The 16,688-nt window shown below is 35.0% G+C and overlaps 1 protein-coding gene across 1 annotated transcript in view; it reads left to right on the top strand.

Moving 5' to 3' along the window:
• LOC149925203 (macrophage mannose receptor 1-like) overlaps window positions 1-9,561 on the top strand; it is a 29,769-nt gene extending 20,208 nt beyond the window's left edge. Inside the window, exons 7-13 of the mRNA XM_090160263.1 lie at window positions 1,618-1,723; window positions 3,386-3,633; window positions 4,645-4,822; window positions 5,950-6,108; window positions 6,176-6,283; window positions 8,195-8,362; window positions 8,762-9,561. Coding sequence (XP_090016389.1) covers window positions 1,618-1,723; window positions 3,386-3,633; window positions 4,645-4,822; window positions 5,950-6,108; window positions 6,176-6,283; window positions 8,195-8,362; window positions 8,762-8,787 — 993 coding nt within the window. The 3' untranslated portion in view covers window positions 8,788-9,561. The remainder of the gene's footprint in view (window positions 1-1,617; window positions 1,724-3,385; window positions 3,634-4,644; window positions 4,823-5,949; window positions 6,109-6,175; window positions 6,284-8,194; window positions 8,363-8,761) is intronic.
• The last annotated feature ends 7,127 nt before the right edge of the window (window positions 9,562-16,688 follow it).

Genomic DNA, 16,688 nt, shown 5'->3' with positions numbered 1-16,688 from the left:
GTATTTTTGGGCTATAAATATTATAAATACCAGTACAAACGCGTTTTTGATCTCAAATGTATGTTGCGACTCCAATAGGCCTTGGCCTCAAGCATAATTTAGCTGTAGATGGAACTTTTTGCAACCTTAACGGGGAATTTGAACCTCCATTTTCTTTATTTTAAGGAAGCTCCATTTATGTTTCTGGTACTCTTGGTTCATACGGATAATCATATTTGTTGGGCCCGGGCCCTCAAAACCATTCCAAAGGCAGGGTGGCGGAGTGGTTAGCACTTTCGCCTCACAGTCAGAGTAGCCGGTTCGATTCGCACTTGTGGGATTGGGTACATTTTTCAAGTTATCTCACTACTGGTTAAAAGGTTTTTCCCCTTACCATAAAAACTTGTAGATGTTAACGGTAATAATGAGAAAACATTTCTTACAATTATTTATCTGTTAAGTATACGTGACCCATTTCAATACAAAGTTATGTCCCATCGCTTGATTTACTATGTGCTTCCATATGAATATTATCAGAAGTAAATGTACCGTAGTTATCGAAATAGCGCTCAGAATCGGCGGGCGTTTTCCTGATAAAAATGAAGAGAAAATTGAGTCAAATAAAAGCTGATTTCCATCCCCGTCTTTTGAATTGTAATTGGGAATTGTGGGTATAGCTATTTCTATGTATAAAATGGTTTCATAAAAACAAAAACGTAAAATTTCATATTCGAGTTCAAATTGTAACTTGATAAGGAAAACGCCTCCAACGTGGGGAGTATAGCAGTCTGATACATTTGGTTTATTTACTTTTGATATTACATTTAAGTTTCAGTGCTAGACTAAGAGTGTATTTATTTACCCTTAAGTAGAATAATTATCTTGATACAATTTGTGGCTGTGCTCCCAATCCCGTCATGCCCAAAGAGGAAGCTCCTTTCCCTTCAATAAATTGCATCGGTATCTCATTGGCACCTAAATCTTACGTTTTCTAACCCAAAGAAAATTCGTTCAAGATGCCAGCTAGGAGCAACAAACACAAGCAGAACGCAGCTAGCCTTTAAACACGCTAACCATATATATCCCCAAGGGGACGAGAAAACGCCTAGCTTCCATTGCATTAGCGTCGCTGTTTCTCTCAGGGGAACAAACGTAAGCTTCTAAGCTCTTCAAATGACCTTGAAATATCCCGTCTTTATTCAGTTGGGGCCCTAGCACCGATACGCACTCTTGCAGTTGGCCACAAAGCGGCTGTGATGGGGTCTAAAAATCAGAGCGTATTCTCGTCCCCTTAGGGATATATACTGTCTATGAGCTAAAGCAGTGTTGTGTACAAATTTCATTGGACGAGCCTTTACGCTGAACGTTTAAAGGACGGTGGGGAAGACAATTTCCAAATTTGCCCCTTAAGACGGCAACTAGCGCTAAAGCATCTAACCAATTATGAAAACTGTACGCAAGAAAATGCACGACTTTTGACGGGTTGTGTTCTCCTTGTGTGGGTGCTTTGTTTGTTGCTCCTAGATACCAGCGTATAGTCTCAAAATAGTTATTCCCCATAAGTATAAATAAATTAATTCTTGGTTAAGCAGTGGCTATAATTAAAATATCCAAAATTGTAATATGTTTTATGTGTAGTATGGCGTATCTTGCATCGAAATGTTCAGTACTCCTGGACTGTCCGGACGGTGGAACGACGTCCCGTGTAACCGAAAATTGGGCTACATTTGTCAACTAAACTCAGGTAAAGTGACGTGGCATATAAACCACATATTTTTTCTGATTTTGCCAAATGAAAACCGATATTTTTTTCTTATTATCTTAAATTTGGTATGAAGTGTTTTAAATAATGCAGACCTGTAGTAATTGTTGGGTTAATTTCAAATCCTATCTTCACATTGAAACCAATCTGCGCCTCTGTATAATACGATAGGTGTTTCCCAAGATTAAGTGCTCTGTTGTTTAATAGAGTTGTTTTAGAACGAGTCATCTTCCCCGGACCCAGGATAAATTTGGAATAAGAATAGATCATTTACATAATTTCTATATCTTAAAAGCAATCAATAGTACTCCCAGAGGGCCAATTACATTTCATTGGTACACTACCGAACGTCTTACTTTATTTTGACTTTAAGTTACTTTTGTTACATCACTCAATGACTTTTGTCAGTGGTTTTTGACGACCGTTAATCAGGAACCCCAATTCCCAAGAAAATTTAAGAAACATTCCGGAAATGTAAAATCGAGCTAGTGGTAAACATAGGTCTTAAAAAAATTCCGTGTTTTTAGTTATAGACATATAAGATTATGCCGTAGGTTATAGTACGTTCCATAATAACTGGTTTATGTTAACGGTAATAGTAAGTGTACGGAGCTGTTGGCATGAAGGGCTAGCCACCACCCTCTTACGCAATTAAACTCGGCCACCCAAATTAAAAAAGGCAATAAAAGGCTAGATGACGTTAGGTATTAGCTTAGCCGATTATTGTTTACTAGAATCTAATTTGACCAAATCAATTTCAACGAATCTCAAAGATCGAACCTGCACAAAAATTTTGTGCTCTCACCAAAATATCCAAAAAAGCAATGATTTTTTCAAGTCATGGATTTTTAACAGATCCACCTAATCCGCCGAAAAAATCAACAAATAAAAAATAAAATTGCTGATACGTGAAAAATCCCCCCAAAACAGCGAAAATTGTACAAAACCACGTATCCAAGAACCAAAATCAGAAATGTAAGAGCAAAAACTACAAATACCAGAGCCAAAATCAGAAATCTATAAGAAAAATAAAAATTCGTCCATTTATTCAAAAATACAGCTGATTTTTTTAATCCAAAAAACAGGAAAAAACAACAAAACTAAGGAAAATCTTAAAATTAAAGATAAAAATACACAAATCCTAGAAAAAATCAACAAGTTTACAAAATATTAGAAATCCCTGGATTTTTACTATTAGAATTTTTGAAAAATCTTAAAATTTTTGAAAAAATCCAATTAGATTGGCAAATCTCGTACATTGTTTTATCTTGAATAAGGTGGCAGTAATAGAGGGTCCTACAGACCTTGAACCGCGGAACTTCATATTCCCTTTAAGTACACGTCAACCACCGATCAACGGCATTATTCACGAGATATAAAATCAGATCTTTCAAAGTCGTTGCATCAAAATTCTTTGATTTAGATTTATGTGAGTTGACGAAATCCTTTGAGTACAAAGATTAAGAACTTTCCCCCGCACTAACTCCTTGAGGCTCTAATTCTGAAAGGTTCCGCCGGCAACGCCTTTCTCTACTCCAGTTGGCGAAAAGTTTATTTCACCCCCCCTCCCCCGCCATAAGAATTATGCTCTACGCCCGTGTATTCAAGTGGTAAATAATTCTTAAAACAGATCTTTCATTGCAGATCCAAATTTACCTCCGATAACTAAAGTGAAATCCAACTGCCCGGATGGGTTCTCTCGGTACCAAAAGAGTTGCTACAAGGTGGAGAGAGCCGAGATGGACTGGGAGGGCGCCGAGAAGAAATGCCAAGGCTACCCCAAAGGACACCTACTGAGAATTGGTGACTCGTTTGACCAGATGTACATTAATCTTCTTTCAGTGACCATTCAAGATAAGCTCTGGCTTGGCTTCTCGGATAAAGACCAATCGGTAAATAATGGCTTTTTGTCCGTAATTTGTTAAGAAACTCTATTTAACATTTCAACTAGGGATGTTAATTTTCCGGAAAAATAAAATGCGGAAAATGTTCCAGAAAAGTTTCCGGAAAATTTTCCGCAAATCGGAAAAACAAAAATTTGAAACATAAATTAACTTTTAAGGGTTTTTAATGTGTTTAACTTTTTATCGATATGAAATGTAAACATACTACAAAACATTAATAGCGTTACATTGTTAATCAGTTTAAACACTTACTAGTCTATACGTTTAGTTTTACTTCCAGATTCGAAAAAATGAGGCGAAAATACCGCTTTATTTCAATTTGCAAACAATATATTAGACAAATCATGGAATGAAAACTTTTTTTATTTTTTTCGGAAATATACGGAAAATTTTCCGGAAAAAAGGCCTCGGTCATTTTCCGCGGAAAATTTTCCGACTTACAACACTAATTTCAACTGAGGATCACGTCATCTTGTTTATATTAAACATTTTGTAGCTCATAGCAAATGAATAGTTTTCACATTTTTCACGAATATTATTCATGAATCTTAGTCAATTAGTAGAGTGTAAAGAGTAAACATAACCTTGAGTTTCACTTAAAAGAGTGTCGTAATTTCTCTGATTAGTAATTTAAGTAAATATGCTACTTTATCGAACATAACCTTAAGTTTCACTTAAAAGAGTGACGTAATTTCTCTGATTAGTAATTTAAGTAAATATGCTACTTTATCGAATATCCAAAATGACTATCCGTTCGGTAGTCCCCTGTCAATAAATGTTACTAGCCTACTCGGACCATCTAACCAAAACTCGAAACGTAAAAATTGTATCAACTAATTAAACGAGCTCATAGATATTTACCAAACATATATGGCGATCGTCTGTACGAAATATAGTCATGAAAATATATTCGTAGTCTCTATATTCCTAGTAAACTGAATGGATTCTTGCTTAGGTTGCCTATCCCATTTATAATCTTCATTCGTACCTCTGTTCCAGAAAAATGGCCTTTTCACTTGGAGCGACGGCTGGCCCGCGTACTTCACCAGATGGGGTGACAATCAACCCCAAGCGACACCTATGTTCAGCAGATGTGTGTCCATGCAAAGATCTAACAAGAGATGGGCAGTCACCGATTGCTCTACGAAATTACCTTTCATTTGTCGGATTAATGACGGTAAGATATGAAAATATTCATTTTTATTTTAAAGTTAGAGGGAAATCACAATTTGTATTATAGGCTATATTATATTATTATTATATTTTTCAAATAAAACCAGATTAGCAATATTTTTATATTTCTTCTTCACAAAACTGAAATAGTATCTACTTTCTCACAATATATTCTTAAGTTAAATATTAAATAATAACAACATATTATATTATTTTATTAAGCATAACATTAACAAACAAGTTCTAAAAAATTTGAACTGTTGATTTTAAATTTGGAGTGCCGCTTGAGATTTAGATACGTCTTATATTCGCGCAGCTATTAACAAGTTGGCAAGCCAAATATACCTCTCCTCGTAGGAGTTTTTAATTTTCAATGAAGTGTACTGTATCCGTGGTTCTGCGGTAGAGCGCTCACCTATCGTACAGAAGGGCTCGGGTTCGAATCTCAGCCTAAGAAAATATTATACTACACCCAATGGCAAAAAGAGAGCGTTTTTGGAAAAACCTTTTCCCTGATTCTAAGAAACTGCGTACGTAGCGATTACACTTGGCTCCGAAAATGCAAACGCGTTCGCAGCTCAGACAGACAGACAGTCACTGTGGTTGTATAACCCCTCCTAGGGTACAAAGTCCCCTCGGAGAGGTAAAAACGATGATATTAGCATACATGGTCTGAATTGTATGGATTTTGTGTTAGATATCCAGGAGGTGCTAAATGCGCCTCAAATTCGCTTGGAGCTTCAAGTAGTATAAACACTCAAACACGAGACTTGATAACTTGTAACTCGCGAGGTACCAGACATTCCTCAACGGTTTCCTTCCCTTTTTCACGTATCAAGTGATCAAGAGTTAGTTGAATTTCATTTGAACCAAGAAGATTCGTATACCAAGATGCTTCGTTTAGTATGAAGTTATAAGTGCGAAACCTTACTTATATATTCGCCAAATTTATAAACAATTCACTGTACACAGTGAAATACCGATACCTCAAATGTTGATTGTAACTCTATACAATGATATTGAGAAGGGTTTACCCAGGACTATATATAGTCGTGAAACATAAGATACGGTATAGCGTAACTTTATTAACGTATATAAATAAGAACTTATTAAAACATTTATTCAATGAAGAGAATAACCCACCGGATGTTCCTCTGATTGTGGGCCATTGTCCAGCTGAAACGCCAACAGAAAAGTGGATTGATGTTGGAAATAATTTCTGTTACCACGTGGAATCGAGAGAGGAAACATCTTGGGATTTAGCCTCAGACATCTGGTGTGACATCAAAGGTAACATTTATAATATAATATTATTATGTATTACATCGTATCGAATTATGTTATTTTATATTTTAAGGAGCGAAGTTGGCGAGTTTCCACAGTCAGCATGAATTGGACTTAATGAAGAGTTCCATTGAGGCAGCGGGGAAAAATCTATGGATCGGACTCGTTAAAGATAGCGAGGGTTGGTATCCAAAGATAAATACACTGATTATTTTCTTTAGTATTGCGTAATGAATTGCGACAGTTACTTAATATAGTTTATAGCTAAAAGTGTACGTTCATTAACGCTCATATAAGAAACAATGCGCAATAATCCACGGCTTAATTTTCTACATGAGAACTATTTATTTTCCTCCGGGTTTGACCTCCGGTGACCAGCTTTTTGAAGGGCGTTATGTCAGTAGATTTCGCCACCAAGTTTAAGTACCCGCAGGCCCGGACTGGCCAGGTCAGCTGGTCGGCGATCGTGTTTGACGTTTTAAATTAATGGGCACGTAGAATCTAGTACACTTTAAACGTTATTTGGCCCCAAATGAGCCAGTCCGGGCCTGGCAACCCGTGACAACAAGACGTCATCGAACAGAAATTGAGCAAACATTGATTCTCAACTGATTATCGATATTGAAAATACCCAATAATTCATATGAAAAATGTATTGTCACCTCACATTAATTTGAATATTAAAACATCGCCTGTTAGTAAAAACCACGTAATAGGAGTTGAAGAATTTCGGTTTATTTCTTCCCGTAACAATTTTAATTTTAGGAGAGCGTTGATTTTAGCGAATCGGACTGAAATAACTAGTGAAACACAGTCTATTTAAAACCGAGAAATATAGCTTGATTTTTGAGGACCTTTATTTTTTACAAGGTGAACGCTTTGGCGTCCGAAAACCAATGCTTTAGTTTTCTTCGTTTTACAGTGGTTCTTTTCTATTGAATGCCAGAAGATACCGTTTAAGCCCAGCTCGTTCGTTTTCCGCTCCCCCCAAGAGATGACACTTAACACGTGTCTTGGGCCTTCTAGAAAAGGAGCGTCCGCGAACAATGCGGGGGTCCCCGGTCTCATCTGGCAGGCCATTACAAGGGCTTGTCGAACTCGACATCGTGTACGAATACATCATTAACGACAGAAAAACAAGTTTAAATTACAAAATACTTTTTAAGAAATCTTTTATTTTTATCTTTTTAACATTTAGTTTTGAAACTTTTAATTCTTATTTTTAACATTCCACATAGTTTTAACAGTTTCTTAACAGGAGTTACGTTGTTCTTACTTTAATGTGTTATTTCAATTGCTCGATAAATTCTGCGAACAGTGACTAAACTATTTTATAAAATATTTTTTACGATATTTTATTTTCCATAACGATTTTAACATTTCAAGGTCACATAAGAACTGGGATATGGAAATTTAGATGCAGTTAAAGTACAACCATCATTAGTATCTAATTAAAGCCGATTTAAAATGTTATTTACTATTTAAAAATATATATTTTTTCGGTGAGGTAAGGCAATTGCGCCCATTGCCAGAAAAGCGTGCTCGATCGCGTTTTTCCTTCTCTCAGGCTCTACATGCTCATTTTAAAGCCAGCCTCTATCCATTTATGACGCTAGCAAGCGAGTAAAGTATACATATTTATTCATATGTAATGATATATGGGATATGATCAAATAACAGGAAGTTTTAGCTGTTGTTTTCTAGAGTGAACACTTTCTTCATTAAGCATTTTTTAATTTAACACGTAAGCCAAAATTTTGAGCGAGCAATTACATAAATTAGCTCTCCCACTCAAATGTATTGGCAGGGCAATAAGGTAGCTGCACCGGTTTCTACGCCCTTGCATTAACTACGTCACAGATCACGAGGCGAAGCACCGCTTGATCCTGGGGCGCAAATAATTACGTGACCACCATAGGCGAATTAATGTTATGGCCGACCAATAAACTCGTTACCGCGAGTTTTACTGTATATTTGAGCTTGGACATATGCACTAGAGGCTTTGTGGTGAACTAAACATTTTGCGCGATAACTCTGAAAATGAGTTCCGTGATAAATTTTGTAAATGACGAATGTGACCTAATTTTTGCAGGAGGTTACGTGTGGGAAGATGGCACAGCAGCCGATTTCCTTCCTTGGGCTGATGGAGAGCCGAGTTCTTCCCCCTTTGAGACCTGCGTAGAAATTTTAAGAGACCAACTTAAGTACAACAACGTCAATTGCTACAAAAGCCGAGGTTTCATCTGTGAAATTGAGAAAAGTAAGAAGATCTGACGTATATTTCAGCTATAGGAGCAACAAACACAAGGAGAACGCAGCTAGCCTTTAAACACGCTATATAACGAAGGGTTGTGTACGAATTTCATTGGACGAGCGTCACGAGCCTTTACGATGAACGTTTTACGGGCGGGGGGGAAGACAATTTCCGAATTTTCCCCTTCCGACGGCAGCAGGCGCTAAAGCGTCTAGCCAATGAAAACCGTACGCAAGAAAATCCACGACTTTTGACGGGTTGCGTTCTCCTTGTGTGGGGTGCTGCGTTTGTTGCTCCTAGATTTCAGAAAGATTGTGGGCTTGTCTGTCTATCTCGCTGTTGACTTTGTTCCGACCAAAACGTGTTGTCTGTGACTAAAGTAATGATTGTTGTTCTTTATTTTAGAACCATTCTCAATCAATCCTAAGTAATCCAAGATACGTCCGACATTCGTTTGGTACTTCTCAGTAGTTAGTCAATTAAGCTCTTTTCTAGTTAATAGTTATCAAGTTAATCAAGAGTATTTTTCAAAAATAATTGATATTTTAAGTAATTATCTACTTCTAGACTGTATTTCTATGTAATGTCAACAGTTTTTATACTTTGCAAATAGATTAATAACTTAAGAACTACTGTTAAATAATGCAATTTTGAATAGGTATCGATTGTTCCCTAATGTAATTTTGAATCAGTGGCGTAGACAAGGGGGTTTCCGGGTCTAGACCCCCCTTGGGCCTCCCTTTGACTGTACTAAATTTCCACCCCTTCTCGACCCCCCTCTTCTATCCACGTACTTCGACCCCCCCTTGACGAATTCCTGGCTAGCCCTATGTTTTGAATAGGTATCGATTGTTACCGTATGTCATTTCAATGGATAAAATTTGGTTACCTTGATTAAGTATTTCTTACTGGCATTCTTTAAGAATTTTTGTGGACACAAGCCGATTGGTTTAATAAAGGGTTAAATTCAGAAAATAGTAGAAATTCGAGGGCAAAGAGTGAAGTATATTAAGTTACTTTATTTTATAGTGGCAGCCTATTCATTTTAAAACCAAAAATTAAGAACTTAACGCTAATTCACCGGTTAAACTTGTAACTTTAACAACATTAATGATTGTTTTAATTTAGTACTTTATAGGTGTTTGTTGATTGTTTATCTGTATTTAAATAATAATAAATCAATTTATAAATTGTTTTAAAATGTTTTTTTGTGAATTTCTTTAAATTAAATTAATTTATATTTCTTCTAAACCAACAGGTAATAATAGTAAGGGTTCATTTCGTTTGCATATAAAATTGGAACTATTTTGGGATAAAACAGGTTACATTTCATAATTAAGTAATTTTTGCAACAAACAAAATTATATGAATTGCACAATAATATGAGAATCTACCCAATATTATTCGAATATACAAAATATAATTTCAATTTAACCAATTTTATATAAATATAAACAACATTATTTGAATTTGCCCAATATTATATCAATTAACTTAAAATTATTGGAATTTCCTCAAAATTGCTCGAATACACAAAATATAATTTGAATTTATCAAAATTTATGTCAATGGAGACAATGCCATTTGAATTAAATTAATATTATTTAATTTTACCCAAATGATATGAATTTACCTAAATGTATTCGAAATTTCCCAACTTAATATGAATTCAACCATAATTATTTCAGTTAACCCAATAATATAAGAAATTACCCATATTATTTGAATTTACCGAAATTTATTTCAAGTTACCCATTTTATTTGAATTTGTCTCTAATTTAGTGAGATACATTGGTATGCGCTATTTTGCAAAACGGCGCAGGATTTATTTCAAAAGAAATTGGACTGATTTACTCGGTGGGATAATGAAACGTCAGGGCCGCCTTATCCATAAGGCAGACTAGGCAAAGTGCCTAGGGCCTACGAAAATTTTAGGAGACATTAGGGCCTACGATTCCATATAATAGGGCCTACGAAGGTCCGAAAAGTCGGTAAATGAGGGATTTTGCCTAAGGCCTACGGAAGGGTTAAAACGGCCCTGTGAAACGTAGAAAATTTCCGAATAGTTGACGAACGGAACTTATCATATTTTGACATTTTTCAAAATGGCTTCGAATTTCTTTCAAAATAGAAATAACTTATTTATTCGATCATTTAATGAAATAGAAAAATTCTGATTAATCGACGAATACTAACGGAACTTATATGACCGTGAGACATTTTGACATCCGCCATTTTGTAAAATGGCCTCGGATTTTTATTAAAATTAATAGGACTCTTATTATCTTTAATAGATTATGTTAAGTAGAAAATTTCAAATTAATCGGCGAATAATTTCGGCAGTTATCGCTTTATCGAGATATTTATAACCGCCATTTTGCAAAATGGCATCAGATTTCTATCAAAATATAAAGCGCTTATTTCTTCGGTCAAATAATGTAACGTATGAAATTTCACATAAATCGGTAAATAATTTCGGCAGTTATCGCATCAAAAGTTATATCCACCATATTTCGAAATGGCCTCAGATTATTATGGAAAACCTAAAGGGCTAATTCACTCGGGCACATAATGAAATGTAGAAAATTTCAGATTAATGGACGAATAATTATGGAACTTATCGCACCATGAGTTTTATTGATATCCGCCATTTTGCAAAATGGCGTCGGATTTCTATGAAAATTGAAAATCTGTAGTACTAATTCACTAGGGTAGATAATGTAACGTAGATAATCTTCGATTAATCACATACAAATTACCGAAATAAATCTAAAATGCTGTTGATATCGTTTAGATAATGTAATATAGAAATTTTCAGATTTAAAAAAAAACTTATTTGAATTTTTTAAGTCATTTTCCCATGCGAAGGAATTAAAAAAACTCAACGATTCAAAGTACACTATAAAGCAAATTTATTGTTAAAATATTTTAACCATTAAAATAATTCAACTAAAAAAGGCGCGACATATTTTCGGCTTGTGGCGAGTACGCCGCCGTTTTCAAACGCAGTTACAAATCTTTTTTAGTTGAATTATTTTAATGGTTAAAATATTTTAACAATAAATTTGCTTTATAGTGTACTTTGAATCGTTGAGTTTTTTTAATTCCTTCACATAACTCTTACACTAGTTTGGAGTTACACATTGTATATAATTTTCCCATGTTATTTTACATTGATTTTTTTCATTTTAAGTTGTCAGAAACATTTTTGGTTGCCATGACAATACGGAAGCCCAGAATAATAACACTTACTTATCGAAGCCGTGTTTGGCTAGAAGTAATAAATAAAAGTGGCACTTTCTTATCGAAACCGTGTATGGTCAGAAGAAATAAATAAGTGTGGCACTTTCTCATCGAAACCGTGTATGGTCAGAAGTACTAAATAAATGTGGCACGAAATAATATTATCGCCTTCTTGGCGAACTTGCTCTTGTTACATCTAGTTCTAACAATCCTCTCACTTGGAACAAAATCAGTGAGAGCCACCTCGGGTCGTCTCCTTGTTAGAGCTAATAATAACATGACTCTTCACCACGCCTTAAATTCTTCATCATAGTTCAAATTAATACTAAAACGCATTCACAACCTTTCTAGATTCAACACTGAAATATAACCAAAAAATATACATAAAATCGATTACTTTTGACTTTAAACGCTTCAGTTTATGTCATGAAACCCTATTCAATTACATCACGCCACATGTTGCCGATTTATTGATCAGGGAAATAATAGATCTTCGCTGTGTCACTAGGGGCGCAGCCGACGTTTTCATTAGCGAATAGATTGCTAAATAAAACGGCAAGGATAATAATGACCAAATAATTTCACGAAAGTAAATTAACTAATACAGTTACTCGACTATAACTGAGTTTGCAAGTTCACTCCCACACTGATTAAAGAGGTTTCTCCCCTAGATCTTCGGTTTCCCCTTTCGATAAAAAACTTGTTGAGGTTAACGGTAATAGTGAGTGTAGGGAGCTGTTCGCTCACGTGGCATGAAGGGCTTGCCACCATCCTCCTACGCATTGTAACCCGGACACCTGTTTAAGGCATTAAAAGTCGCTAGATGACTTAGGCTTACGCTGCTGGCCCTAAATGGGTTAGATTGTGCAATAACTGACGAGTGGCTTTACCGGGGAGCAGTGGCGGCTTAAGAAGGCTGGGTCCCCGGGGCGGCGGCAATGTTTTGTGACACCCCCCAGGACCGTGCAGAAGTTTTCACGGGTCCGTCTTCTTCAAGTTTAATCGTTCTGATTTGCACCCCCCCCCCTCGAGCTTCTCTGATGGCACCCCCTGCTGCGCTGGTACCCGAAGCGGACCGCCACCCCCCTTAAGGCCGCCACTGCCGGGGAGTCGGGTTCCAGCTCTGGTACACTGTTAAAAATAAAGGTTTATAAAACGAACAAAATTGGACTTTTAATTTATTTCAAACCATTTGCTTACTGAAAAAGGTCTAATCAATTATTTTAGACCCATTTTACTCTTTCATGTTGAATACAATACCTTTTGGGGTATTGAAAGGGAACGAGCCCTAAGAATAAACCTTTTCCAGTCCTGGTGGTAAAGATATAAAAAAGTTATGTTCTAACATTTAATCCTTTTGACTACCCATTTAAATCCCTTAAACGAAGAAAAAAATTATATGAACCAATTTCGAGACTAGTATTTGAATTCTACGTTATTTATTTTTTAATATTTTCTTTAAAATAACATAATGCGAAGAAATTCCAATCACCAGGAATATTTAACTAAGGTAACAGATTTAAATATAGGGGTATTGATTACGGCGTCAAACTATGATAACCCAAATATCGGAACCAAAGAATTCTTGCTATGTGTTTATCAAAAACTGAAAGTATTAAATAATACTTAACGTGATCAACTCCCTTCGTTCAACGACTATTTCCCCCTAGCGAAAACCAGCTTAATCTGGCCATGTTAATGGATAATCTATTGAGTCGTATTGAACAATAATAAAAAAAGTATTAAAGGGCCTATAAAGGACTGAAAATAAAGTTAAAAGGGATTAACTGCTTACTGTTTATGAAGTAAAATGGATAAAAGAGTGTAAAATAAGTACTTAAACACTCCACAAAAGGACTGAATTTGGGGAGCAGAAGGTTTAAATATGTTCTATGTTAAAACCCTGAATGGTCTTAAATATTGGAAAATGTTTTAAGCACTTTAGAGGTCTAAAATAAGACCTTTATTTTTAACAGTGTAACCCATAAGGGCGATGGCGCACTGGGAGATGTTAGCTCTGATCAAATTATCCTATCTCCCCCTCCGACTTCGGTCAGGTTGGGGCTGGAAACTGAGTCTCGGCTCAGGCTAACGGAGAGGGTCCGTGCAAACTGGCCGCCTCGGCGGATTGGGTAGCCTGCTGTGGGGCGGCGGGTCTCCGTATGAGGCGCGGTGGTCCTGTTTCCCGGCCTTTTGGGTCACACCGGGATCTCCGGTGCCAGATGTGTCGGGTTATGTTATGTGGACCGCTGTGTGCCCGTCGTTCCCATTTAGGAGCTCTTTTTGAAGGGTATGACTCTTTACCTACGTAGGAAGGGTGTCGGTTGGAGTTGCTATAGCATCCACTCTAAATCCCACTGCTGTGTGCGAAGTGGGAAATGGTCGGCCCATTGCTGCACCTTCTGCTGGGTTGAGTGGCTTGCGTCAAATAGGTGCGACCATCAGTAGTAGGGTACTACTACCCATGCTGGATTTGTCACCTGTCCGGGTTGTGGACGCTGGCGTACGGCACTATTATGATAGACCTCCGGTGGTATGGTCTCTGTTTCTAGGTACACCGGGCTATAAATTCTGACACACTGGCTTACGCTGGTGCCTTGGGTATTAGCCTAGCTGATTATTATTATTATTATTATTATAATTTTTTTAAGAAGTCTTTTATTTCATGTTGAGTTTCATGTTGAGACGATACAGTTTGTGTACAATTGTACAGAAATGATTTGTTTTTTTACAATTTTTTTAATATTAAGATGAAGAATATAGTAACAAAGTACTAAAGTACTTAAAAATAGTTGTGACCAGGGAGTTGTATACAGTTTGTTAGAAGGGGGGATTTAAAAAGTGTATATTTTATTTTATACGGGTGATTTTATAAAATAGGTTGTAATAGGGCAGTGGAGATAGGTAAATATATATATATATATATATATATATATATATATATATATATATATATATATATATATATATATATATATATATATTTACCTATATTATTTAAATTGTTTAAAGTAAGCTTAGGCATTGATTTCTTTTCTTCTATCTATTATTTCCAAACTAGGTAACTTAAAGCTACTTTATAATTATTCTGAGACTTTCAATAAAAGCCTATACCCTAGACGGCTTAACCAATGTCAATAAGTATTTAGGAAAAGTTAGAGCTCAGAGGTGTATGATCAATTAAATTGGTTAAAGAAGGTCCAACCAAATCATCATTAATACTATTTCAAATCAATTTGTATTTTAATCATATTTTTTTCAAATTTGATATTGCTATATTTTAGTCACATTATTTCACTGGGATTTTTTCTACTAATTCGTTTTTAAAAGTAGTAATTAATCATTTATGTACACTAATATTTTAGAACAATTTTAAAAACTCATATAAGTACAAATCAAGAACTCCTACAGCTTTGCGTCGGCCGATTTGAATGAAAGTTTAAGTGACTATTAAATATATGTCATTTTTATAAAGGGGCAAAAGTAGTTTTTCTTTATTTTATTGAATGAAACTAAATATATTAAGTCGATTATCTTCATAATTGCCCACTTGGCTTTCAAAAAATCTCCATTAATATTTTCTAAATTGATCCTTTAAGGCTTTAAAAAAATTATTTCGAATGTTTTGGAAAGCGTGGGTTGATGAGTGACGGCATATATCATCCAGAGTGCAAACGAATAACCTTTAATCTAATTCTATGTATAACAGCAATTTTCTGAAGTGTTTAAATTAAAGAAAACAAGATTTGAAATGTTTGTGAAATTTAACAAAATAAAAACTCGCATAAGAAAGACTCCAGGACATATTCGCATGTCCAAAAATAGATGTTTCACAAAATTGGGGACAAAACGTAGCTGCGGCCAAAATTTGATGTCTGTGAAGAAAAAGTTAAGAACATATTTTAGGGGAATTTTAGGAACATTCTTTGTATGTGTTCACGTATAAATGGCTATATCTGTGGCTCTAATTGAGAGTTATATTATGTGACTCACTATGAAGGAATGTGAGCCACAGCTATGCGTGTATGAACATATCAAAACTTCTTTATTTTTCAAAAATGTGAAATTTTAAATTTGCAAAACTCATACCTGAAATTATGAATTTTTTTTAAACTTATTGAGCTTTGGAGAACTTTCAAAATATTTTGAATGGTTTTTTAAAATATTTCCTTGATTATTTCATTTCGGAGAAAGGTATATCCAAATTATAACAGATCGACCCACTTTGAATTTTTGCAGTTTTTTAATTTATTTTATGATCTAGGGAATTGTTTTTAAAAAGTTACATTTCAAATAAGAAAATTGTAATTGAGATTTTTTGTATCAAATGATATGTTTTTCCACTTTAAAATAGTAACATATTTTGAAAAGGCTCTAGTTTTACAACCACATAATCATTTTCTTCAAAATTTCAGATTTTACCATTAATAGTTGGTTAATAGTTAACTAGTTTGAAATTTAATTTAAATAGGTTGACCCATGTGTTGTGTATTTGAGTTGAAATGAGCCAGTAGTAAAACGCGTTCACCCTCCTTTATCTTATCTTATCACGGAATATATGTTAGCCTTATCTGAATATGTATGTTTTTTAATTAAATATCCGTTAATCAAACCGATATTTTGTTACAGTTTTAAGAATAACATTATATATTATATAATAATGAAACATTTATTAAAAGCTTTTTTCTATTTTAGTATTTTTTTTTAAAAACCACAAAAACGTAACTTTTTATTGAACTGATGTTTCAGATAAAAAAATAATCATGAATTCAGTGAAAGCAAACGGATTCATTTTTATCAATTAACATCTTTAAATTTAATTTTGATACGGTTACAAAAATCAGGTTTTTATAAGGCATAAACAGAAAACCTATCAAGGTTGGAAGCACTAATTGTGACATTAGATGAATTGGAAATGCAAATCACCATCATCATAGCTGGACACGTTACGCGTGTCTGTTTGTCAGAACGAACCAATATAAACCTGAAGCTAAGAGAACGAAAAAATATAAACCTGAAGCTAAGAGAACGAACCAATATATATATATCAATTTCTGAAGCTTAACAATTTTATGTCAAGAATTTCTAT

This window comes from Leiobunum rupestre, chromosome 10 (genome assembly GCF_980474605.1).
Source record: "Leiobunum rupestre chromosome 10, qqLeiRupe1.1.hap1, whole genome shotgun sequence".
NCBI lineage: Eukaryota > Metazoa > Arthropoda > Arachnida > Opiliones > Sclerosomatidae > Leiobunum > Leiobunum rupestre.
The sequence above is the reverse complement of the archived record's forward strand: the minus strand, read 5'-3'. Positions and strand labels throughout refer to the sequence as shown.